The 27817-nt window shown below is 40.0% G+C and overlaps 1 protein-coding gene across 1 annotated transcript; it reads left to right on the top strand.

Annotated features, from left to right (window-relative positions):
• On the top strand, positions 1-27817 carry LOC306761859 (pecanex-like protein 3; the record flags this gene model as incomplete). Its single annotated transcript, XM_079248177.1, has 35 exons — positions 1-153; positions 330-538; positions 643-748; positions 1050-1089; positions 1200-1295; positions 1781-3517; positions 9596-9719; positions 9953-10122; positions 12551-12608; positions 12721-12862; positions 12954-13111; positions 13528-13681; positions 14344-14376; positions 14485-14656; positions 14869-14979; positions 15593-15684; positions 15774-15883; positions 16201-16306; positions 16398-16490; positions 16597-16747; positions 17266-17410; positions 18110-18287; positions 18449-18557; positions 18790-18919; positions 19008-19066; positions 19171-19386; positions 19866-20119; positions 20508-20738; positions 21149-21252; positions 23265-23412; positions 23506-23736; positions 23929-24203; positions 24290-24459; positions 24701-25107; positions 27665-27817. 35 exons carry the CDS (start codon positions 1-3, stop codon positions 27815-27817), a joined length of 6825 nt encoding a protein of 2274 aa, XP_079104303.1.

Here is a 27817-nt window from a genome sequence, read left to right as displayed (position 1 = left end):
ATGGGTTCCCAAGCTCTTCAGATATTGCGGCAAGGGGTGTGGGCTTCACTCACAGGTGGCTGGTATGTGGACCCCCATCAGAGCACATTCTCCAACTGCTTCCACCTCTACCTTTGGATATTTCTCCTGGCTTTTCCGTTTCTTTTGTACATGGTAAGGATATTTTTTACATCAGCAGTTTAATTTAGCCTATTTTTGTGTGTTTGTGTGTGTCCCAAAATTCCTCACTGAAAATGTCAATTTGAATTTGATAGCCATTTTTAAATTATTACAGATTTTATTCTTCAAATTATTTTTTGTATTTAGTCTCATAATTGTCTTTCCCTCAGGCTCTTCCATCTAGTTTGGTGGTGGCAGGTGTGTACTCTGCTGTGGTAGCAGTCTTTTTCACTGCCATTAAGGTGGTGAACTACCGGCTTCATGCTATGTTTGACCTTGGTGAGATTTTTGAGAAGAAGCAGGCCTCACTTTCAGCTGATGCCCCCAGGACAGAAGAAGGGGATGACGGTTCAGGAGCTCATGATGGTAACCAGCACAGGTATGAAGATGTTTATTGACTAATTTCAAAGAAATGTTATTAATTTTACTGTGCATTGGAATGCCAAATCTTTTTTTTAAATTTATTTTTTTATTTATTTTAAGGGATAGTCATGTTGGTGTTGAGATGACTGTGTTTCGGAAGGTTAACTCAACACCCCCTGTGCGCTGTAGCTCCCAGCACTCTCTGTTTGGGTTGAACCAGGTGTCGGTGAGAATTGGTGTCTCTTTTTTTTTGTTGTTTTTTAAATAATTGCATGTTGTCTTCATTCTTCCTCCTTTTTTGTTCCTCAGGTTTTACTTTTTAGAGGAAATAATAAAAAAAATAAAAAAAAATAATAATAAAAATTCATATTATTATATATGCTTTCAACAGTAGTTTAGCATTGCTTTGGAGTTCTCTGCTAATCTGCCAGATCAGAGTTTTAATTTTATTCCACTTTTTTGTCATGGCCAAGTTAACGAGTATTAATGAATTAACTGATTTATCTTTTTCTACTCTTATTATTCAGGAGTTCTTACCCCAGATGGAGGATGCAGGAGGTAAACAAGGTGTGCATCTGAATTCTGTGTTGTCAGTCAGCATACTAGCTCATTATATTTTTATACATACTTGATTTTCACATTTGTTCGCTTTTTGTGTGATCTTCCTTTCATCACAGACATCAAGGAGTTGATGAGGGAGCAAGGAAGCAATAATGTTATTGTGACGTCAGCCCACCGTGACGTTCTGCGGCAGAGTTCCCAGGACACCCTAAGTGAGTCTGACATTATTCAATAATCAATAATGAGCTTCACTACACATTAATCAATGTCTTACCCCTCCTCATAGGCCCTCATTGGATCAAACTGAGTAGCCCTGATCTAAGCAAACAAACTAGCACATAAACGAGCATTTTTGTTCTTTAGTTAGCCATTAGCTTTCATTGCTGTCTTCTTCACTCATTTGCTGACTTGATCAACTAAGCAGTTTGAGCACTTTCACTAGTGGATGGGACATTTATTTTAAAGGCCAAATCAAATCAAGAGAAAAAAATTGGAGGTAGACAGTCCCAGCAGTGGCGTTGGCAGGCTTACACCAAAAATATTAGAGAAACAGGCATTCGCCAATGGTCCAGTGGTCATTTGTCAGTTTGGAGTATAGGGGGCCTTTAAGAGTTCTGTGGTCTTTGAAGTAGAATTTGGTGTCACTGTTTTTCAAAGTGAATTTTAACCAATTTTTTTCCCCCACACTATCACACAGGGACTACCAGTGGGGTCCAGTCCTGTCATGCGGGGTCACTGGGAGGAGATTTTCCTGCTCTCATGGGAGTATCTGGAGTGTCAGCTGGACTTGAAGAGCCTGGAACCTGCTTGTCTATCCCCCCTTCACCTTCGAGTCAAGAAGATGGAGGCGAGAAGGAACCGTTTGAGGAGTTACCGGAACAGTTGTCTCATCAGAGTCCTGAGAATAATGGGATGGGAGCTTATTCTCCACTTGGTCCCTCTGCTGAATCCGAGAGCCTTGGAGATACTCCCCTTAGCCCTCTTATTAAGAGCAGCTTAAGTGAGGAGCTGAGTGAAAATCTCCTGGGTTTAGGTCTTGACCCAGGGGCATTTGCGCCAGGAACAGAGCACCCAGGCAGCCGTAGTGGGGTAGCACTTGCAGCTGGATCCACAGATAGCTGTTTTAGTGCAGGTGGGGCTACAACAGACCGTGAGACGCTAAGTACTGTAAGCAGCTACCGTAGTGAAAAAACTGATTCCACTCAGCTGGAAAGTCCTTCGTTCAGCCAGCCACAACCTGCAGATGGACAGATATCTGCATCAGCACCAGCAATCAGTTCAAATGTTCTCAACAACACAAATGATACAACAGGACAGGGTGGCAGCGATACTGACAATCTGTCAGACAGTGTGTTACTACGCTCCCCTTCCAAAGACTTCTCTGTCAGTCAGGGGTTAGATCGGACACTAGTTGAAGGAGACGATTTGCTCCCCTCTGATATTGCACAGCCCCCTCCTCTACAGAACTCTTCCCCTTCAAGTAGTGGCTGCTCAGAAGTTTGTGATTTAGACCGAAATGTCCCAGTTCCTCCTCTGCCCCCACCTCGGCAGGCCAATTCAGTGCCTTCAGGGCTGGCCCTGGGTCTAGTGTGTTCTGAGCCTGCTCTGCCTATATCCTCTACCCCATTCTTATTGTCTGACCAACCTGTCCTCCAAGCTCAACAGGTTGTACGCCCTAAAGACTTAAAGCTGCTGCGGGCCAGTGGCAGTAGGATGGGCCGCAGGCCAGGCCGAAGGAAAGCTCCAAGGAGAAGAGCAGGAGCAGGCAGCAGTAGTTTTGACTGTGGCTCTTACAGGCGTCACCACAATCATAGACAACATAGAGATTACATCCCAGTACGCAACCGATTGGGTGCCAAAGCTTACAGTGAAAGTTTGTTTGAGGATTCCAGCGATGAGGATGACGGCAGTGATATGAGTGCTGGTTCTAGCCTGGGCTCTCAGCGTCGATACAGCTCAGATGATGATGACGATGATGATGACGACTCAAGTTCCTCTACCTCCTGCTACTCTCCAGACCTTGCTAACACTGGCATTACATCCCCTCTCTCTACAGCTGCTCAACTGCCCACTCCAAGGGAGGGGGATTTACCTGAAACTGCTGGCCCCTCTCATCCTCGTGCTGCTCAGCGATCCTCTAGCACGGCTAGTGCTAAGACTCATGCAAGAGTGCTAAGCATGGACGGGGCAGGTGGAGGCCAGAGCAATACAGTAGCTGTGCCCTCCACTCTTCTGTCAATGCCCTCAACCTCCACCCCAGCACCCCGCACTCTTACTATCTCTAAGTCTGATTTGGAAGCCCGCACTGGACATACTGATGGCTTCCCTGGAACTCATCATCATCATCGACTTGATTCTCTTGGAGGATCTTGGACTGGCAACCAGATGGGTTGGAGAGCAGGAGAACAGGTTGAAGAAGGAGCTGTAGGAGGAGGTAAGTTGGTTTAATAATCAGAGGTTAAAAATGGGTCATATAGACAATCTCTTCCCGGGATAAAGCTTTGGTTTTTTTGTCAGATTTTGAAAATCCATCTCATAAAAAAAAATTTCATTCATGATATAAATAGTTTAAATAATTGATCATTGCCACTGAAGCTTTTATGTGAGCACTCTTTGTGGTTTGCTTGGAAGATTTTTTCATATCTTTATAGAATAAATTTCAATAATGCGGTCTTTATGGTTATTCTAAAACAAGAAAAGGTTAGTGACCATATAACCATTTGAAAGCGTTATTGTTTTTTCCTTAACACGTCTGCCCTTATTGTCTTTAACATGTTCCTATTCAAACAGATTTGAACCAGATTATTGACCTGTGTTGTGTTGTATGCATGAAGAATAGATAGATGTTGCCCATGTTTGTATGCACATTATAGCCTCTCCTACCTGACCACCAATCACCAATCAGAACGTTTTTCCAAGAAGTTAACAAATTGGAGTCCAAAAAAACTGTAGGTAACTGATACAAAAGACTGTTGTCACTAGAAAAAAATGTTGATCCTGTTCTCCAATGGCTGAAGGAGGCAGAAACTTTATGCTCTCAGCTTCCAACTGGTAGCAAGAAGACTAGATGCTGGTTTGTACTCGCACGGCTTCTGCATCAGGTCAGGCCCATGTAGCTAATGCAGATGAAGTCTGTGTTTGTAGTTGACGATAGGGCATTAGGACTGTTATCAGCCGGTAAACTCCACAGGGAGTTGTTTGAATTCAATTTGCTTCAATTCCAGCAAGCATTACTTTTTTGAGGCCAGTAGCATTCTTTTAGCAATAGAAACTATTAATGTTTAAGGAAATGAAGACAGAGCTAACTAGGCCTGAAAGGAAAGATTAAGCTAATTCACATCACCAAGAAACACCAACCATCTTCTCTGCATTTATGAGAGGGAATCGCTCGTCAGAATAGGTTCAATTTGGATCTGCAACAAACCCCTTTTCAACCCGTTAACGGGATTGATCCAGAACTCACAGGCGAGTGACAGCTGATGGATTGTCTGCTGTGGTGCCTGAGAAACCGTAAAGGTTTGTCCATCAATCTCAGTTCATCAGCTTGAACTGAAGAAGGGGGGGCCGATGGACAAAACTTTAAAAAATAAAAACTTAGTGAGTTTGCTCTGACTATTACTAAAAGGAATTACTAATTACTTGTGCTGTGGAGGGCAGGAGTAGTGCTTAGCATGAAGGAAAAATTAAATGTCACATCAGGGGAGGAAAACAGAATACTTTGTGGTATCCTTTCAATCCATATCTGATCATTTCTCTTGATCAGACCTGTCCTTCATTCTCCACAGCTGGAAGTCTGAGGCCTTCTCAGAGCCTTTAAACTACCTTTGTCTTATTTCCATTCTCTTCAACTCTTCTACAAACTCTTCTTTTTAGTTAATATTATTTTCTTTATTTCTGCTCTGATCTCACCTCTGACAGCTTCATCTTCAGTTTGGAAACACATACCCAAAAGAGGCAGGATTTACATATGGTCCAAGTTTCTCGAGCTTCGCTGAAGCTCTCATTCCTAATTTGCATATAAGAAGTCTGTCTAGTTATTCCTGGTTAGTAAGTAATGGCCTCTTTGTCAGAATATCAGACTTAAACAGTTGCAAAAACATCTGTGTAAGTTTAACATTAAACCCTTAAAATGTTGCATATATAAAAAAATGATCAATCATTCAAACAAGATCATTAAATGCACAATCAGTAATTGCTAAAAGACTGCTATAATGTTCTTTTGGAAGAACAAATGTTTGAAATAAACCAACTAAATTGACTAAAGTTTTAACTAAACAAGTCTTGATTTCTACTGTCTGTTGATCCAGCAGTCATAAAAGAGAAATGTGGTTTAAATATTTGATAAAAATAATCAAACATGTAAACACTCCTTGGAGAATGCACTGTATGAGGATATGAAATTAGTCCTGGTTTTTAAAATGAAAATAAGCTCACGTTTGTAAGAATATAACCTGTATATGAAGGTTCATCGGGAATGCATTTAAACCAAGTCTTTATCTGCAAGGTATGTCAGGGAAAAGAAGTTGTCTGTTGAGTATCTCTTCTCTCCTCTATGTAGGGGGTTTGAGACCTGAAAGTGGATCAGTTTGTTTAGTTTAGAAGTGGGGTAAGATCTAGTTCAGTCTCCTTCCCTGGGGGGGATGCGGCTACCTTGAATAAATATATTTGTTAGTTTAATAATTAAAACATTTTGCAATGAAAGATTTTATATTCAGAAATGAGGTTCTTTCAGATCAGCTTAAATCTTTAAAATTTCCAAATCCAAACTTGGGCTGGGCGATATATCAAATATACTCGATATATCGTTGCTAGTCCCCTGTGCGAATATAGAAAATGCCTATATTCGTCATATTCGAGTATCCTGTTGTCACGCAGTTGTTTTTAGCTGTGGGCGGGGTTTTCTCACTCCTCCTCGACTCTGCACCGCTTTGCACAGAGAGTTAAAGTAAGCGCACCTAGTTACATACATAACGTGAGCTATGTGCTACGTCATAAGAGGCAGCGTGGAGCCACTTTCTCGCCAAATTTGGCGACATTTTGTGAAAAGTGACTAGCGACAAATCTAGCAACTTTTACAGGAGTTATTGGAGACTTTCCTGGTGTTTTGGCGACTGACTTTAAAGCGCATATTGTAAAGTTATTGTCAGGAACGAGAGTCTCTCCCCGTCCTAAAGCACTCAGTCGCTCCGGCTGCAGCTGCAGCCAGTCAGAGGAGCAGAGAGGAAACCTGCACGACTCCACCTACAGTCACAATGAACAGCCAAATCCGCCACTGACCCCGCTCTGGATTACAGAGTGGGATGTAAATTGCAAAGTTTTTCATGTCACGCAAAAATAATTAATTATATTTGATTACATTCACAGCCTCTGTCACTTACTCACCTCATCCACTGTGTGTGTGTGTGTGACACAGCTAGTCATGTCTCTATAAAGTACAGAAAGCAGTGGGAATCAAATCCTGAATTAAAAGCTGGCTGAAGCCGTTTATTGGAGACGATACGAGGACATTCTACCTGTATTATAAGACTGATGTCTACGCTAAACTCTGCGATTAAAAAAATACACGAAAACTCAAAAACGTATCCATAAAGCAAAGCCTTATAATAGTTCATCATTTGAAAAGTCCCCCCCTAGAGCACATATTTTCATACGTTGCATTTATTACATCATGCAAAGGCACTTTATTTTGGTTTAAAATGATATGTTTCTGCCACTGCTTTAACTGTTCAATAAATACGGTTTTGATCAGTTTGCTTCGTTACAATTTCATCCTTTTGGCATGAATGTTTAAAATCAGCATATCTTAATGCAGTATGAGCAGTTATGTTTTAATGGAGACACAAAATCATCTTACTGATGTGATTGTATGCACCAAAGCATTAATTCAAGGCTAAGGTAAATCGAGATATATATTGTATATCGTGACATGGCATAAAAATATCGGGATATTACTAAAAGGTCATATCGCCCAGCCCTAATCCAAACCATAATTTATATGTCCAAAGAGTGTTTCTTTTTGGAAGGGTTGATCTCGTAAGCACATCTTCCAGAGCTGACCCTACATAATCCAAAGATGCTGATTATATTATCCTAGTGCCTTTTATTTTATCTGTTAATTAAATCCATGGGATGGCCAATATCCAATACAGGCGGTCTTTGGTTTACAAACAAGTTCCGTTCCTATGCTACTGCGTAACCCGAAATTCTGGTTAAGATGGATTTTTACCCCCAAATACTCCCTTAATCACTAAATAACTATCTAAATACGTGTATTATAGATCGTATTAATGGGAAAACTATACAGGCAATTAAAATAGACATTTCAGTTAAAATGAAATAAATTTCCACGCACTGAGGTGTCGTCTCAGTCTCCACGCGCCGTGAGAGGCGATATGGAACCTCATAACTTGGAAACTTGCTTTAATTTTTTTAATTTACATTTATTTAATGAGTTTCGTAAAGTCAAAACAACGTAAGTTGAGAACCGCTTAACTTAAGGACCGCCTGTATTTTATTTTGAAGTTGATATCAGCCAATACAACACTGACATTGATAATATTGTGCATCTCTATTAATCAGTGAAGTTACATGGAGAAAAAGGCTTTAATTTGCTAGGAAGCATAAAGATCTGACCTTGGAGCATTGAAGGGCGGTCATATGGTCTAATGAGTCCAGTTTACCCTGTTCCAGAGTCATGCACACATTAGGGTAGGAAGAGAAGTAAATGAAGTGATGGACCATCATGTCTAGTGCCTATTGCACAAGTCTTTAGAGGTGTTGCTATGATCTGGTTTACAATATAATGTTAATATAATATTTTTATCCTTCTTGCATTACTACTATTCACTCCAAAAAAGTTTGTATCTTTCAACATGTGAACGTAAGTTAGTAGCTTTTATTAATGGGGGTCATCATGTTTCAGTGTAAACATTTCATTTAGGCAGCTCATAACAGCTGGAATCTATTTGTCTGACTCAGCCTTGAAGTTTACAAACTAAAATATAAATGACTGGCAGATAGAGAGGTGAAAAAAAAAAAGCTCCCTTGCTACTTTAAAATGCACCTCATATTTTTTTGTGGATTTGCAACAAGGTAATTATTTCTGTACTGTTGGGAGGGTTCTGGATCAGTAGAAACCAATCAACAATCATCTTCAGGTTTGGCTATAATGCAAATCAGAAAACCTAACAAGACATATGTTTTTGGAATCTCAGCCATAAAACACAGGTCATATTATTTCTGATCTTGGCAGCCTTTGAGAACTAATCATCCAGGCTGTTGAGGATCTTGTAGTAATGTGTGATTTTTTTTAGCCATACTTTTGCTGTTAAAGTCAAAGCCATTGTGCCTTAAAACCTAAGGATGTCATGTGTATTAAAATATTCTAAATGACTCAATCAGTGATGCAGGCTTTGGAACCGAGCAATTACGATGGGCTGCATGATCCAGCTAGTCTTGTTTTCCAGAGGGCATGGTTTCCATGATTCGAAAAAAAAACTTTGTCAGTCTATAACTTTCCTTGACAAACTTTGAATTGCCAACATATGACTTTTTCTTCGCATGATCAAGCTTTAACTTGGATTTGCAGATGGCAAGATGAGCTATGTTCACATAATATGGTTTCTGGAAGTGTTCCAGAGCCAGTACAGTGATCGCTATGATGGAATCATGCCTCTTAATTTTGTTTCCTAAAAAGTTTAAAGATTTAGTTTTCATCACTTTTTTTCACATGTACCTTGTGCACAGAGTCTTAGAATCTAAAGATACAATGCCCTGTAGATGTTAAAAAAGTCCAAATCTACCTATTAATGAATTTTGATAGGCAGGAGCTTGAAAATGAATCCATGGTTTATACCAGGGGTGTCAAACTCCAGTCCTTGATGGCCAGTATCCAGCAGGTTTTTGTTGTTTCCCTCTACCAACGCAGCTGATTCAAATCAAATGCATCCAGCAGCTTCTTGTCAACCTATTTTTAAGTTTTGGTCAGGTGATTGATGAACTGTTTGCTCCTCTTAACTTCGGAGATCTCTGCCTCTCAGGTGGATTTTTGGTCCAAGCAATGGACCTGTTGCCAGTTAACCAAAGTAGTTCAACATGTTGTCCCAGTTATTTCATTTTAGTACAACTTGTATTTCCAGGATTTTTTTGTGTTACTGACATCAAATTCAAGTTGAGCTTAAGTTTCTTATTAACCTAGTAAAGGAAATATCTCTTTTTACATTTTTTTCTGTTTTTGTTATTTAATTAAATGTAACTGATAGTTTTTTTTTCTTTCATTTATATTTAACACAACACTCAAACTTTTTGGGAAATGGGTGCATTTAAACTATTTAAAGTACACACTGCATTGGTTGCCAGTGCTTGGTTTACACAATGAAGAGAGTATTTTGTCACAGGCTATTGTACTATAGGTTTGTCCAGTTTTGTTGCAGCTATGCCTTGCATCGTGTTTACTGGCACTGTAATGTGAACCATTGCACTGATGTAACCGATAACCCTTCTTCAGCCTTAGTTCCAGAGGATGGGAGCAAACAAGAATCAGTCAGCAGTGTTAAGAGGACCCAGGCCATACGTAGGAGACACAATGCAGGGAGCAACCCAACACCGCCTCCATCAACCATGGGATCTCCACCCAGGTTAGTCAGCTAAGCAGACATGAATATTGGTTTAAGCTGACACTTTCCATAAGGTGCTTTAAAAAATGGACAGGGCTGTAATAAAGCATGTTGTCTGCAAATTTTCAAAAATAGGCATAAATGTACCAAACACACTGCACCTGGAGCATACAGGATTCAGCAATACATTGTGTAGGCTAGATGTTTGCATTTCAAAGTAAATATGGATTTTATTTTTTGTATTTCATTTGTAGCCTTCAAGATCTCCAGCGTGTTCGAACCTCCTCTCATTCACGCACCCGCACACTTCCCTCAGCATTACAGTTTGCGTCTTCACTCCTGCTGCCCCGCAGTGGCATCCATGAGGCCTCTACATTTGACGACACATCAGAAGGGGCAGTGCACTATTTTTATGATGAGAGTGGTGAGTCAACAGCTTTGAAAACTGTGACATTGTGGTAAATATGAATATTGCAGTTCTTGTCCAAATTTATTGATGAGGTTGATTGAGCTTTTTTGATATGTTGGAAAAAAGAGTTCATTGCCAGGGCATGAACATTAACCCCTGAACTTTATAGCGTTTTAAAACATTGTTTTTAAATGAATTACATCCAATTATGACCATTAAGTCCACCAAAGAAAAAAAAAAAAGAAATATGTTAATTACAACTTCATTTACTATTCAGTCACTGGCCAGGACCATGTTGGACCCTCTTATACCTTCACAGGTGCCCTAATCTTTTATGGCACAAATTTAACAAGGTATTAAAACATTTGGGTCATCCACAATATAAATCTCCCATTCCACCACATCCCCAAGGTGCACCATTAGATTGGGATCTGGGGACTGTGGGGACCATTGGGGTACCATAAACTCATTTACAGGTATTCTATTCTAGTCATTTAGCAGATGTTTTTATCCAAAGCGACTAACAAATGAGTGAGAACACCACAAGCATTAAATCAAACAGTTGAGGACATCATTGGAAGGCTAGTGGACTACTGCGTGTCCAGTTGGACGCAGGGGTTGACATGTAGTGCTACAGGCTTTTTTTTCTCACCCCATAATATTCCCCATGTTAATTTACAAAGAATGAATTCCACAATATTTGTTGCAAAGAGCTGGACTAGATACTCCAACTCCTACAAATATAGCTAAACTAAGTGTGGAAGTACTCCTTGAAGAGTTAAGTCTTCAGCTTGCTCTTAAAAGTAGACAAGGACTCTGCAGATTGGACAGAGTTTGGGAGGTCATTCCACCATCATGGAACAACAGAGGAAAAGAGTCTGGCTATTGATTTAGTCCCACGTAGTAGTGGTAACACAAGGCGTCTTTCATTGGTAGAGAGGGAGTGCAGCTCTGGATTAAGGAGTGAAGGTAGCCAGGAGCCGTTTGAGTTATTGTTTTGTAAGCTAGAAGCATAGCTTTGAAATTGATGCGTGTTGTGACTAGAAGCCAGGGAAGTGTGTTTAGCAGCATGAGTCACATGAGCCCGTTTGAGTTGGTTGAAAACCAGATATCCTGCAGCATTCTGAATCATCTGCAGAGGTGTGACCAAGCATGCAGGCAGACCTGCCAGTAGGGAATTCCAGTAATCAATGTACAAAAAAAAAAAAGCAGTTTGAGATGATTTTAGCTATGTGGTGTGGAGTTATTTGACTGGAAGTAGCCATCGAAAGATTACAGTAGTATATTCTAGCCATAAAGGTATTGACATGGTCAGCAACTCAGATTGGCTGTGGCGTTTAATGATGCTCAGTTGGTACTAAGGGCCAAAGTGCATCAAGAAAATATCCCCCAAACCATTATACCAGGATTATACCATAGGCAGGATGGATTCACGCTTTCATGTTGTTTAAGCCAAATTCTGACTCTACCATCTAAATGTTGCTGCTGAAAGTGAGACTCATTAAACCAGGCAACATTTTTCCAATCTTTTGTTGACTAATTGTGGTGAGTCTTTATGAATTGTGGCCTCATTTTCCTGTTCTTACCTGACAGGAAGGGCACCCATTGTTTCTTAATTCAAAGTTCAACATGTTGTGCCTTCAGAGTTGGTTTTGTGCACAACTTGGTTGTAATTAGTGGTTATTTGAGTTGATTTTGCCTATCCGTAATCTATCTATTCAGTCCAGTCTCTGACATCAATAAGACATTATTGTCTGGAAAACTGTTGCTCACTAAATTTTTTTTCTTTTCATTTTTAATCCATTCTTTGTGAACTCTTGAGATGGTTGTGTGTATTTTTTTTTAAAAAATCAGGGATTTCTGAAAAATCCCATTTCTTCTATATTTTGATGCTCAGTTAAGAGCTTCATAAATTGTCTGTCTACATGCCTGTAATAAATTGAACCATGTGTTCATTTTGGATGTAAAGCTTCTATTATTGCACACTTTCAGAAGAGTGTTTTGTTTTTTTGGCAAGCTTGTTTCAAGCTTTATTTTATACCAAACACCATGACTGCTTCACACTAAAACACTGATGAGAAAACAACTGAATACAATACAAGCACATGATTTCACACAGACTGGAAAATGGAACCCATGGAATGTTGCTCAACAAGGTTTTGCCAGACCAAACGTTGTTTTTAGTTTTATTTTCACTTCCCCAAACAAGGTAAGATTATGTGTAAAGCACATTTCATGTACAAGACATTTTAAAGTGCTTTACATAAAAAAAAAAAAGCATTAAAGATGGCAAAATAGCGACAGGATCACCATACAAGATTACCTTTCATTTTATTTTCTGTTCAGCCGTCAACCTTTGGATGGGAAATGCTCAAATTTGCCATTTTTACTTATTGTTCCCAGTGAAAAGTATTGTGATTTAGTTTTCTTAACGTTTCAACAGGGGTGAAGAGGTCTTATACATTTGGACCTGCTGGAGGTGGCTATGAAGATCCAGTTCAGTAAGTCAAAATAATTTAAAGAAAATAGTTCAGTTTTTATCAAGACTACACAAGTTAATTTCCCAATAAAGATTCAAATCAGCAGCAAGGCCATAATATTTTACTGTTGCAGGGAAAGAGAGAGGCAATCCCAATCCTCAAGCTTCACCTCCACTGAGGTCCAGGAAGGGGCACCGGTCCTGTCCATACTCCAGCCCAGACCAGTGGTTTTACAGGGTATGCAGGTGCGCAGGGTGCCTCTGGAAATGCCTGAGGTTAGTAATGTGGCAGATTATTCCAAGTATAGTGCCATAGTGGTAATTAATACCATTAGAATTAATCACAAGTTTCTCAACTTCCCTTTAGTTTGATCTTGATCATGAATCCCTGCAAGAGTCCCATGAAAATACACTAATGATTGAAGAGAAGGCCAAACCGAAGCAGTACTATCGCTTTTGGGTGTTACCTGGGAAATGGCTGAGGGTCCGATACGATCGACTGGCTCTTCTGGCTTTACTGGACAGGTAAAATGAGATATACAAAACTAGTACTAACTTGCGTTGATCAGTTCATGTTATAGTTAAATGAGTTGAACATGGAGCAAGCGGATGCACAAACATGGCAGCTGGTACTGGAAGTTTCCACTTCGTACTCTCATCTTGCTTCCACTTGCTGGTTAATATTGTCGCTACATTCAAATGCATGTTTCACTGAAACGACTACAAAGATTCATTACGGTTCAACTCTTGCTTTTACTAACGATTGAAAGTCAGTAGTCTACCCCTTTCAGTAGGTCTGATGCCCATAAGGTCAAAGACTTTTGTCCAGGTTTTGTTGCAAATACTTCGACAAATAACATTTTAATATTGACCGTAATGAGACAATGGAGATGAAGCCTTACTATTGCAGGGATATTGATTGCTCTGCTTTTTGTTTCCAGGAACCGCCGTGTGGGAGAGAACGTGTTTGCTGTTGTTCTGGCCAGTCTTGTGGCCTTCCTGGGGTTCCTACTGCTACTCCAGGGCTTTTTCAGGGACATCTGGGTCTTCCAGTTCTGCCTGGTCATTGCTAGCTGCCAGTACTCTTTACTGAAGGTACCTTTCCTCTGGATCTCTTCTATATTGAACAAAGTCTTGCATGTTAGGTTAACTGGTCACTCTAAATTCTCCCAAGGAGTAAATGGGAGCACGAGTGGCTGTTTGTCTCTCTGTGTTGGCCCGAACAATCGACTGGCGATCCATCTAGGACAGGGGTGTCAAACTCCAGTAATATCTGGGATAGGCTTTAGGTTCCCCACAACCCTGAATTGGACGATGAATGAATATTTAATGTTGTTTGTCATAATTGTCTTCATTAGATCAAAGTATTGGAATCAAAGTGGACTCAGGACAAATTTTTTTTTTTTTTAAAGTCAAAATTATTAGACAGCTATTTGTCTGTTCGACAGTAATGTTTAACTATTGTATGTTCAAATGATGAAACAGACACTTTTGTTGCGTCTGTAACAAAATTACAGATTCATCAAATTAATCTCAGGTTTTCATTACTAGAAATCAGGCTTCATCATACAACTTCTTTCTCCTTCAGCTTATATGTGACAGTGCTCTCCTCATGTTTGCAAAACATGTATCAGCTTGCTGTATTATTATTATTATTATTGGTATTATTATTATTGGTATTATTATTATTATTGGTATTATTGTTTTTATTATTATAAATATTATTTAAAACTATATTTATTTTCTCTTTGTTTTAGAGTGTGCAGCCAGATGCAGCCTCTCCCATGCATGTAAGTACTCACTTCATCTACTATATTTTCAAATATATTCACAAGACAAACTAAAACAAAACATTTCACCTTGTGGCCGAACCATAAATGGCTTTGTCTCATTTACAGGGCCATAACTGGATCATTGTGTACAGTCGGCCGGTCTACTTCTGCTTGTGCTGTGTGATGATCTGGATTTTCGACCTATCCGGGCGCTCTGGAAGTCTGCAGCCTTTCTCCCTATATGGTGTCACCTTCTTCTCTGCACACTTTATGCTCTGTGTCAGGGATATGCTGATTGGTTAGTTTTACTAGTTTTTACTATTTTTTTTCTTAGGCGTTGTATAAGGCCCCAGCCATCAGATAATTAACATTCCTGACAAATACCTGCTTTTAACTCTGCAGTGGCAACACAGAACCCTAAATTGTACAGATATGTTCATTAAACTACTGCAGTATGTTTGAGAATCATTCTGAGACTTTTTTCCCCTCCATCCCTCTTTTGTCCAACAGTTTTTGCCTTGTGTTTCCCGGTCATTTTCCTGTTTGGGTTGCTACCTCAGGTTAATACTTTTGTGATGTGTCTGCTGGAGCAGATCGACATGCACATTTTTGGTGGAACTGGTAAGATTATAACTACAAACAGACATGATCATGTTTATTACTTTGTCAAGAAGTCGAATTAGGTTTCTCAGAATTTTTAAGATCTTACTTTAGAAGCTGCACACACACTTAAAATCTCATGTGTTTATTGCATCATTCGTTGTGTGCTGTATAGATAGGAGAGGATAAACACATGACCATAACATGTTTAATGACCCGTTTTGTAGGATGGTAAAATTATTGTAGTTTATGCTTGTTTCAAGAAATCTCAGAAATGGAGTAAGGAACAAATGTCTTTGGCTGATCTGGATCATTGCCTTGATCTAGGAAAGTTTTTTTTTTTTTTTTTTTTTTAAGGATTTTATATTGTTTTAAGATGGTGATAATTTTGCCATTAGAGCTTCTGACTCAAAAATAATGCCCACAGTCAGGGGGAAAAAAAATTAAAATGACTTGGCCGAGGTCTTCATTCTCAGAGTGCTTCTTTTTACTCGTGTTGTGATGTAGTGCTGTGTGTGTATATATATATATATATATATAGAAAATTAAATAAAATTGGAGATTGCCCTACATGATGGTTAGTGTATACACTGTCTAGATAATCTTGAGTAATCCCCACCTCTCCTCTCCTCAGCTACTACTAGCCCCCTGTCATCTCTGTTCAGCCTCTTGCGCAGCATCTTGGTGGCTGCTCTGCTGTATGGATTTTGTCTTGGTGCAATTAATGTAAGTTTGAAATATGATATTCCAGTTTTATAAATGTTTTAGTTGAAATTGACGCTCATTGGTTTAATTTTTATATATCTTCATATAAGGCCCCGTGGGGGGATGCCCATGTTCCAGTGCTGTTCTCTGTGTTTTGTGGCCTACTCTTGGCCTTATCCTACCACCTCAGCCGACAAAGCAGTGATCCTACAATCCTCTGGTCAGTGTTTACTGTCAGGTTGTCAGTAGCATATTCAGATTTTATTAACCATATTTAAACTATGAATTTTATTGTGTGAGCTTTTTTTTAATACAATTTTCAGAAAGGTCAAGGTTAAGAGCTTTAAAGTCTAATATTTGATTTAAAACATTTTGATTACCTTTTTTTTTTTTTTTTTTTTTTTTTTATTGTTAAATGTCACTTGATTGGTGTGTAAAGATGCTGCTGCTGATGTGTTTTTTACAACACTGCCTGTGAAGTAGGCCTTTGCTGTACTTGTGTTAATTACTTTTGTATGCATCGTACCTTTTTATCAGGTCACTGGTCCGGTCTAAATTATTTCCAGAACTGGAAAACAGAACACCAGAAGAACCCCCTGTTGAGATCAAAGACCCTCTCCCAGAGAAACTGCGTAACTCCGTGGTAAAGATTGCCGCTCACTTACCTGCATTGACTCCAAAAGTTTCAGGATGCCTTTAATTTTTAAAACTAAACTCACACTGTCTGTTTGCAGAGGGAGATTCTTCATTCAGACCTTGTAATGTGTCCCCTCATGGCTGTGATTACCTTCGCCATTAGTGCCAGCACAGTTTTCATTGCTCTTCAAGTTAGTTGGATTCTCTCTCATCTATCTAATAGATTATCTAATTCTATCTAATATATTTAATCTGTCTGTAATGCAAATGTTCCTTTTTTTTCTGCTTTACCCACAGCCTGCTCTTAGCTTTGTCTTGTATATCCTGGCTGGAGTTGTAGGCTTCATTACACACTATCTCCTGCCTCAACTTCGAAAACAGCTGCCATGGTTCTGCCTGGCTCACCCTGTGTTGCGCTCCAAAGAGTACAGTCAGTTTGAGGTCCGAGGTGAGTGTCTGATTGGGTTTCATCATCACTTGAAAGACAAAGTGGATGTTAAAGTATAAAATGGAAAATCAGTGTGAGCAACTGTAATGTTTAGATAATTGATCCCAGGATAAGTTGCAGAAAGTAAATAAAATGTGGTGAGATCCCTGGGACAAGTTCTGTTGTGAACTGTTTATATTTCTGTCACCAACAACTGTCTGGTTGTAAGCATCATTTAATTTAATTATGTTAAAAATAAACGCATAAAAAAATGAACGAATTAGCTCAGTTTTGTGAAATAACTGCAAAAAATACAGTCTCTTACTGTACGTTTTTCTTCCAATCATAATGCAGTTTCCTGAGTATACCCCTGATTCATTATTGATGACCAGAGTTTCCGGAAATCACACATTGATTTGCATTGCATGAAATACTTTTTTCTTTCTGAAATACTATAATCATTTTAGAGAAAAGGACAGACTTAATTATGGATGTTCTCAAAAGTTGTTCATGATCTTTTTTTCCCCACTTTGTTTCAGATGCTGCTCAGCTGATGTGGTTTGAGAAGCTGTATGCATGGCTTCAGTGTGTGGAGAAATATTTTATCTACCCAGCTGTGGTGCTGAATTCCCTAACAACCGAAGCTCGGACAGTGGGCCAGAACCATAAAGAGCTTGACATCTAGTAAGGCTTTCTTCATCCTCTTAGTCTCTTTATCACATCTATACATATTTCTGTTGTTAATCTTCCACCCTGTGATTGTTTGTCAGCTATATGCAGATTTGTGCAACCTAACATTAATATATGTTGAACATCCTGCCAGGCTTTAAGCTGTGTTTAGTAGCACTTGATGGATTTAATATGTCAAATCAGATTCCTTTTTTTTTCTTTACCTACAACATCCAGTCTGTAAGATATCAGTGAAGGTGGATATATTTGTCTAAATAATTCATGTAAATATCATGAAAAATCATGACATTTCCTTCAACCATCATTTATTTGCTATAATTTATGCATTTTAGTTCTGTTTGTTTATTTATCAAATGGTATTTTTTAAAGTACACTGGACCTGTGATCTGTGATTTTTTTTTTTTTTTTTTTTAATTGGAGGACTGGAAGGCTACTGAATTTATATTTCCCTTTCTTTTATTTATTTTTTACCACAAGTTTCAAATTAAATTGAAAGCAGATCATTGGCGAAAGATCTTTTTGGTTTTTGTTGATGTGCAGCTTTTGTTTCATTAAAGCAAACTGTAGATGCCTGGTTCATATGCTGTAGTAACAAGTTGAACATACATTCACCTGATGCTGTTGAGTTTGTGTGTTGTATTTCAGCATGTGGCTCTAATTTTCTCGTCTCATTTTCCATCTGTGTACCCTCAGCAGCCGAGCTCTCTTCATCTCAGTAGCAGGCATGAAGTTGCTGCGTTCGTCCTTCTGCACCCCGTCACAGCAGTACGTCACGCTGTGCTTCACAACACTTTTCTTTCACTGTGACTATCCACACTTCTCAGAGACCTTCCTGATCGACTACTACTTCATGTCCATTCTCTTCAGCAAGGTTAGAGTGCATAGTCATTCATTTTGGTGGAAAATATTTTATCTACTTGACAAACTTGTTGTCAGTAATGTCTGTATTTTTTCATGTTCTGATGACACATGAACTCTTGTTCTTTGGCTTACTATGTGGGTCAGACATTGATTTATCATTTTTCTTTCTAGATGTGGGACCTGCTGTACAAGCTGCGATTTGTGTTGACTTACATAGCCCCTTGGCAGATCACCTGGGGATCAGCCTTTCATGCCTTTGCTCAGCCCTTTGCTGTGCCCCGTATCCTTTAATTTGTGTGGATATGTGACTGTTAAAAAAAAACCAAAAAAAAACGCTTCCACCTTTTGGTATAATAATCACAAAATTTTCAAATTCTTTGTTTGTAGACCAGATGTAAGATTGACTTCATCTGAAACGAAAAGCCACTTTTCTCACAGTTCTTGAATTAAACAGTATTTTGATTGAATTAAAGACATTAAACATGATGTGTCCTTAACCAGTGTTGCTTCAGACTCTGCTGTACTTTTTGTACAAGCCATCTTTTCTGCCATTTTTTCCACTCCTCTCAACCCAGTTCTAGGCAGCGCTGTCTTTGTGACGTCGTATACAAGACCTGTAAAATTCTGGGAACGAGACTACAAGTAAGTGTTTAGTTAAAACTACACATTGAGGACCACTGCTCATCCCCATCAGGATACATAAAATATAACGCTCATGTTATGTTTGCAGCACAAAGCGGGTTGATCATTCTAACACCAGACTTGCCACTCAGTTAGACCGCAACCCAGGTTTGCTGTGGTTTTTTCCTTTGTCACTCTTAATCATCTCTGTTTGAGGCCTGTTTATTCTTTTTGCTTCAATGCTGACCATCTTTGTTTCTTTTTCCCCAAAGGTGCTGATGACAACAATTTGAACTCTATTTTCTATGAGCACCTGACACGGTCTCTGCAGCACAGCCTCTGTGGAGACCTGCTGCTTGGACGCTGGGGGAACTACAGCACAGGCGACTGTTTCATCCTTGCGTCCGACTACCTCAACGCTCTTGTGCACATTATTGAGATTGGCAACGGTCTGGTCACCTTCCAGCTGAGGGGTCTAGAGTTCAGAGGTCAGCCACAGGTTACACTTGGAGAAGAACTCGTCCTTATTTAGACTTGTTGAATTGATGCACTATATCTTGCTTACACCTCACTTGGGTTTCTCGGAAACATCACAGAATAATAGTCGCATCAGGGGCTGTACCACAGTTAGGACTCATTTAAAAAATGTCATCTGAAGGTCAAACTTCTTGGAAAAAAAATTAAATTGGCTTCATCCAGTACCATTATAGATAATAGGAATGTGTCAGTTCTTGTCGTACATTTTAATTCTTGAAAAGAGAAATGTCTAAAGAGGATGCCATTCAGCTGAAACTAAAATTCGTAGTTGTCTTTTTATTATACAAATGTCTTTGTGTACACAAATAATGCTTAGTCCTGCCTTTATTTTGTATCACAAAATTATTAGTAAGCATTGATACTTTGCATAACAACAATAAAATCTCACTTTGCTTAATTTTACTGATCCTTTTGTTTCACATCTGTCCAGGTACCTATTGTCAGCAGAGGGAGGTAGAGGCAATCACAGAGGGGGTGGAGGAGGATGAAGGCTGCTGCTGCTGTGAACCAGGTCATCTGCCCCACGTCTTGTCTTTCAATGCTGCTTTTGGACAGCGGTGGCTGGCCTGGGAGGTGGCTGCCACCAAATATGTACTAGAGGGATACAGCATCAGTGACAACAATGCAGCCTCCATGTTACAAGTATTTGACCTTCGTAAGATCCTCATCACATATTATGTCAAGGTATGCCTTTGTGTGAACTCTTTTCTGGTGTTGTGCTTTTTAATATATGTGCACTTGACTTTCTAACCTTCTGATGAATGTATTTACTGACTGCAGAGTGGCAGACATTTGCTTTATTTTTGCATTGTTCTCCTGTCAGTCTTTGTCCGTCTCTATCTCATGAAGAGACACCTCTTGAACATCAGGACAAAATTCTTAGAAAACTGGCACAAATTTATTATAAAGACAAAGGGGTGTGACATATGAGTAAAAAAAACTAAGCAGTTTTTAATTTGGAAAGTAAATTAACAATGTGAAATAGGTGCACATCTTTCTTCTAATCCTCAGTCTTAGTAAAACAGTTTTGTTTTTGTTTTTGTTTTTTATTTGGATTTATTTACACCAACAGAGCATCATCTACTATGTGAGTCGATCCTTGAAGCTTGAAGAGTGGCTCACTAATGAGACCGTTCAGGAGGCTCTACGACCTTGTCTTGAGCCTAACTACGTAGACAGTGACCCCACATTCAACTTGAACATTGATGAAGACTATGATCACAGAGCGTCCGGCATTACCCTTTCCTCATTCTGTCTGGTTTACCTGGACTGGATTCAGTATTGCAACAGCAGGCGTCAAACGGTGAGACTCTGCAACATCTGAAATCTCTCATGGGCCATGTTAGCAGTTGGCTTTTTCTTTTACCTCTGATCTGATTATTGGCTGAGCTCTGAATAATAGTTATGGTTTTAGTTTATTTTAAATGAATGTTGCTGCATATTAATCCACTCCAGATTAGTTTGGATCATCTAAATGAAAAAAAAAAAAAAAATTGAAACTGAACAGAGATGTGATTGTATCTGCTTATCTTTGAATGAACCTTTTTTATACAATGACAAGACAGCTGTCACACACAGGTTTCATTCTTTAGGCTGAATGATGAGATTTTAAAATTTTGTCTTAGTCTGGGCTTTTTTTTTTCTTTGTCATTATTTACTAATGAAGTACATGACAATTGAAATATTTGATTTATTTTACTGTGTTTTGTTTAGCCGGTGACTTGTGAAAGAGACTCCCCACTTGTCAACCTCTGTTTTGGCCTGTGTATTTTGGGAAGGAGAGCTCTGGGCACAGCTTCCCACAGTATGTCTGCAAGGTAAGACCATCTGGTTATACCTGCGGTGTAACTGTACAGAACCGAGGCGTACCAAACGTTTCCTTACAGAAAAGTAACGGCTTTGTACTTTCTTTCTCTAAACAACAACAGAATTCAGCCCAGCTTATGATTAGCAGACATTAGGGCTAGTGACAAAACAGTGTTTGGGTCGTTGCTCAAAAAGTCATTACTTACTTCACTCGTTATTTGGTAAATTGTCACGCATTTACTTTACTCGTTACTGCATTTGAAAAGTAACATCACTCCTCATTACGGTACTTTACGTTTCTTAACATACTAAATCAGGGGTCAGTAACTAGAGCTAAATCTAAATATTTGCCTCATCTGAAAACTCTGATAGACCAGCTGTTAAACTTCTGCCTCCAAACCAGCTCAGGAGGCTGAAAGGAGAAGCTGCAGCCAGCTTCAGGGTGAACTCCCTTCACTTCACCCAGCAGTGGTTAAGCAGACACAGGACTCTGATGGAACTACCGTAGCTCTGTGGTGTTTGTTACTAAAGTTTGTAGCAAAACATTCACCGCTCAGCACACAGTGTCTCACAGCAAAATTCCTCTGCTGCCAACGCAGCTGACATGCTGTGCATCACTTTTTTTTTTTTTTTTTTTTTTTTTTTTTTTTTTTTTTTTTTTTGTTCTGCTCAGGTTTCTGTGGTTTTCACTGAGCACACTGCTTGTATTTGTGATACAATGTCTTGTTGCCATCAGCGTCCTGAGAGATCTACAGTAGTGGAATGATTACACTCAGTAGCTGATCGATTAGAAGGATCAGCTGTTACAACAGAGAAGTTTCTTTCCACTGATCTGTGAAGTCAAATAACAAAACTTAAGTAGAATGAAAACTCCAGTGAGTTATAAACCATTTTGTTTTATTATATGAAGTCCAGAAGTGAAGACATGAGCACTTACCTCACTCACCTCCATCTCTATGGCAACATGCCACGACACAGACACACACACACACAGGCAGCGCATGCATGCAGCACTTGAACTGATCAGAACAGCAGACACGGCAAATACAACGTGCGTAATGCAGGAACAAGCGTAACTACAGTTTAGTAACATGATTTTGTTACTGATGTTTTAAGTGTTACTTTACTTTGTTCCCTTAAAAAGTAATTTTGTTGAAATATTTGTTACTCCCCAACACTGGTCACTGGTTTAAGGAGAAACCAGAACTTGAAGACCCTTTTCTGTTGTTGGAATCTCCTTTTTGGGAGCACTTTGGCTTCCCAGTGAAGTTTTTATTGGACAAAGAGATGTAGATAAGACTGGGCAATGTGCTGGTCTTGTTGAGCTGTGTTTAAGAACCCTTCCCCCTATCACCCTGGCCACTCCCACATGCGCATGGTAGTGCACGGTCACTGAAAACTCCTTCTGGATGAACTGTGCTCATTCCCGAAATCAAAATGGGACACATGAAGCCTTTTTCTCCCAAAGGCATACGACTATCTGAAATTATGCCTATTAAACAATGTTTTATTGTTTTAACCAATTAGGTCATAGTCTTGCAACTACTATGTTTATCTTTTATAGCATACAATTAACAATTTACTTTTAATAGAAAACATTAAACTGTGGATTATAATAATATTTGGACAAGTTGGAATGAATTATCTTTATTTTTTTTGTAGAAACAGCCCTCCCTCCCTTTGTTACAATATATATTTGAGATAGTGGCTATTTAAAGAAGAGGCATATGTCTATGCCATATACGATTATTTATTTAAGAATATTATATTGGATTATTTATTGCAAGCAGATTTCTTTTTTGTTTTTCATTTTAAATTAAACATGTTCCTGTTTGCATCAAAGTTAAGTTATTTGTTCCTTTTCTGCACAAATAAACTACAGAACCTGACTTTAAAACCAAAGTACATACTGAAACATGATTTTGGCATACTTTTACACCCCGAGGTTAAACACATCTGTCAGTACAGCTAATACTAACATCATGTGCAAGCATTATTAAAAGGATTTTTCTTTGTTTTACAGCTTGGAGCCATTTCTTTATGGACTCCATGCACTCTTTAAAGGAGACTTCCGCATCACATCTCCCAGGGATGAATGGGTGTTTGCAGATATGGACCTTTTGAATCGGGTTGTGGCACCAGGAGTACGAATGTCCCTCAAACTGCATCAGGTAGGGTCCCAAAGTAAATGGAAAAAAAAACAAGCTAAAACTTCTGATATAATTCTTGCAATGGAGAAAATGGATAAAATCTGTTTCTTCTAGGACCACTTTACATCTCCAGATGAGTATGAGGATCCAATGGTCCTCTATGACGCCATCACCGCCAACGAAGAGAAGATGTTGATATCACATGAAGGTGACCCGGTGTGGCGCAGTGCTATTCTAGCAAACATGCCTTCACTGCTTGCACTGCGTCACATCATGGATGACGGCAGTGATGAATATAAGATCATCATGCTCAACAAGAGGTTCCTCAGCTTCAGAGTCATCAAGGTCTTTGTTTTATTATTTGTAGTGTTGAACTGACTTATGTTTTTCTTTGTTACTGATTTAATATATACTTTAGATTAAACTCAGCATTTTGTATTGAAAGTGTTTTTTCTTCACTGTGCTAGATGGTTAGTTGTCTAATATCGTAGTTTGTCCTTTTCCGGCCCTAACTTAGCTCTGTGCTGCCCCCTACAGGTGAACAGAGAATGTGTGCGTGGGCTTTGGGCAGGACAACAGCAGGAGCTGGTTTTCCTACGCAACCGTAACCCAGAACGGGGGAGCATTCAGAACGCCAAACAGGCCTTGAGGAATATGATTAACTCGTCATGCGACCAGCCCATTGGCTATCCTATTTACGTGTCCCCCCTCACAACCTCATACGCTGGGGGGCACAGCCAGCTGCGGTCCGTGTGGGGAGGGCCGGTCAGCCCACACAACATTTACACCTGGCTCATCAGTAGTTGGGACAGGTACACGTTCATCCCTTGATGCAGTAAAAAAACATACACACACACAAATCTGTCAGCAACTGTAGGTCTAACAAATGTGTGTTTAGGTTGCAGAAAGGGTGTGGCGCTGGTTGCAACAGTGGAGGAAACATTGAGGACTCAGACTGTGGAGGTGGCTCCACTTCCATCTCCACTAACCCAGCCATACACACCACTCAAAGCACGCCAGCCTCTAGCCTTCCCCAGCCACCCATCACAACTATCCAGCCCTCCATGGGTAAGATCTCAACAGGAATGGATTGTCAGGGCAAGTGATATCCAAGGTCTATTTTCAAAGCAGCTTTGCATTATGTGTATGGTCTGTTCCTTCTACAAGTTTAAAGCTGGACATTTGAAACATGTACAAAGTACAATGTTTGTACTGCAAGTCCCAAGCAAATTGAATATTATGTACCCTTCTTAACAAGTTAAGAATTAATAAATTAACTTTTTTTTTTTTCTTTGTTTTCCCACTTTAGGTACAGACAACCCTGTTGGCCCAACCCAGAGCTGGCATCACCACCCTCAACCTCTCCCTTTGGCTCTGCTTAGTCAGTCAGAAGGCAGAATGGAAGCAAGCCTGCTCACATCCCTACAGCGAACATCCTCCATCCAGGGGCTGCTGGGTCAGCAGCTCTCCAGCTCCCAGCTCTCCTTCAGCAGCTCTGTGGCTCCTCCATCTCTGTCAGGCCCAGAGCGCTTCTGCCCAGCAAGTCTCTTGGAGAACTCTGGGCACAGAGTAGGCCAGCGGGCTGGCCTTAGTCAGGGCAGTGGACTACTCTATGAGAGCCACTTTGGCAAGTGGAGTTTTTCAGGCAGAAAGGGTTTTAATGGACCGGCTGCTGTGGAGGGGGAGGGAGGACCAGTACAGACAATACGCACACAGGTGAGGACACTGCTGATTTGTTTTGTTTTTGTGTAAATGAAGCTTGAAATCATAGTCATGTACTGAGCTTTTAAAAACTGCACTTTGTTGCATGGGTAAAAAAGTACATCCATCAATTTTCTTGTTGCTTACATGGGGTTGGGACGAAGGGCAGCTGCTGAAGCAGAGAAGCCCAGACTTTCCTTTTCTCGGTCCCATTTGTCAGCTTGTCCCACAGGAACCTGAGGCACTCCCCAGCCAGCTGTGAAATGTAGTCCCTCCTGCTTGTACTGGGTCTTTCCCGGGGTCTCCTCCCAGTGGGACATGACTGGAACACCTCAGCAGAGAGGTCCAGGAGGCATCCTAACCAAATGCCCGAGCCACCTCATGTTGCTCCTCTTCATGCAGAAGAGCAGTAAATCTACTCTGAGCCTCTCTTTCATGAATAAGCTTCTCACTCTATAAGTAAGAGCCCAGCCTGCCTGCAGAGGAAACGTATATCAGCTGCTTGTAATCGCAGTGTTGTCCTTTCAATTACTACCCACAGCTCATGACCATAGCTGAGGGTAGGAATGAAGATGGAGTGATAAACTGAGAGCTTTGCCTTTTGACAAATTGTAGTCCTACAGATCTCACTGTCATTGCCCATGTGAGCATTGAACCACCAAAAGAGAACAAGAGATTCCCAGGAAGTCCTCTCCAACACTCCATCTTAGGCCTCCAAAAATAGTGCGAACTCTGATCTTCTGTTTGGTGCATATGCATACAGTCTGGAGGAATTCCCACATCCAAACGTCAATGGAAACTATCCTTTCTGGATAGAATCGAATGTACAGGCACCAAATTAAGAAGGCAATAAGCCAAGGACAATATACTTGGGTCCAAGTATATCTAGACGGTTCCACTCAACCTGGCCAGTGCACGTTCCTTTGCATCCTGCCAGAGAGGTGACATTCCAAGTCCCTGGTTTTTGCAGCTAAGGATCTGACCACCGTGGTCCCCTATTTGGCCGCTGCCCAGCTCACACTGCACCTGAACGGTACGGCCTGAGTCCACAGAAGGGGAGCCCCATGTCACCCTTTTGGGCCAAGTTTGACCAGGCCCCAGGTCTGGATCTGCAGGGAGGCCCTGGTAAGCCACATCTGGGCAAGGAAAACCTTGATCCAATATTGTTTTTCATCACATGGGTCACTGAGCTGCACTTGATCAAAAAGTATAGCCATTCAGTTTAGGTTGAGCGCAGTCATGCCTCAAAGTTCATCTCACCATTTCATCTATAAGACCGCAAAGCCAGCAGATACTAATTTCTTTTTCCCAAGATTTTATATCAACAAGATATATAAGAAATGGATAACCATGTTTTTCAGAAAGAAATTCCCACCACTGTGTGGGAGAGGGTGGGTCAGAGTGAGGACTTTGAAAGCATTCCTTGTTGATTTTATGGATTCCATGAGAGTCAAAGCTGAATGTATGCCTTCAAAATGTACATATTTAGCTTTTTTTTTTATCTTGTATTCCTTTTGAATAACATACTGTGGATTGAGGTGCACTACCTTGAACTACTACACTATATTTTTCTATAGATTTCAGGTAATAGTTTGGTCCCATACTTCTGTAGTTTAATCAGATTCACACTACTGACACTAGAGCTAATGGGAAGGAAAGATACAGATGGGTTACAGAAGACACTGCAGCTCCAATCGTTTGCCCATATGTGACTTACTGGGTTAATCTGTCTGGCATAAATACAAATACAAATATTTTTCCTTTTTTTTTCTTTTTTTTTTTTTTTCTTTTTCTGTCAAAACCGTGTGATCTTAAATGACGTGAAAAGAAAAGACTAATGTGTCGAAGCAACCTCGGTCTGAACAGTAATACCACATGTAATACCCCTTCACAAAAGTGAGAAAGATGTTAGATTCCTGCACGGTGGAAGGGGAATGTGGCAGTATCGAATTATCAATACGTTGCATTAATCAATTGAACATAATTTTGCCAGTTCCAAATGTGCCAGTGGTCCCAATTCCATATTTACTTCTGCACACTGCGTGACATTGTTTTTTCTCCTCTGCTCATGCATGTCATATACCATTCACACAAAGGTGTGATGAAGGTCGCATTGAAATGATAATGTGAACAACCACGCAAAAACAATTGGATTTCTCTTTTAAAAAATGCATTTGAGCATCAAAACCTGTAGTGTGAACGTAGCTTCAGACTGACAATCAGAGCGTGGAATATCCCGTAGAGAGATAGGGGACTACAAAGGGAACTGCTGTGCTGCAGTGTGTTTAATAGTCAAAACAATTTTACTAGGACACAAACAGGAGGTGGGCCAGGCAAATGTGCAATGCATACTAAATGTATTAGGTAGGAAGATGGGTCATGCCTGTACTTGTATTAATGTGCTGCATGTAAAGGTATGTTGTTGACTCTTGATAACCAGAAGTGGGTCAATTTTCCTTGGCTTGATTGGTGGATGGAGACAAGTTAATGATTAACACTCAAATTACCAATTTAGAACCAATTGTAATCTGTTTTTTGTTTTTTTTGTTTTTTTTAAAATATGTCTTAACAGCCCACTCCCCCAATGCCACTGCAAGAGGCCAGTCCAACACAAGATCCTCTGGGAGCCACTCAGGCTCTGGATCAAACCTTGTTGTCTTCAGGAGACCCCCCCACCCTAAGAGAAGAATCCACAGAGCTGCCTTTACTTGATCACCTTCGCTGA

Source organism: Telmatherina bonti (assembly GCF_933228915.1).
Source record: "Telmatherina bonti genome assembly, chromosome: 10".
NCBI lineage: Eukaryota > Metazoa > Chordata > Actinopteri > Atheriniformes > Telmatherinidae > Telmatherina > Telmatherina bonti.
This window is presented reverse-complemented; position numbering and strand designations above follow the sequence as displayed.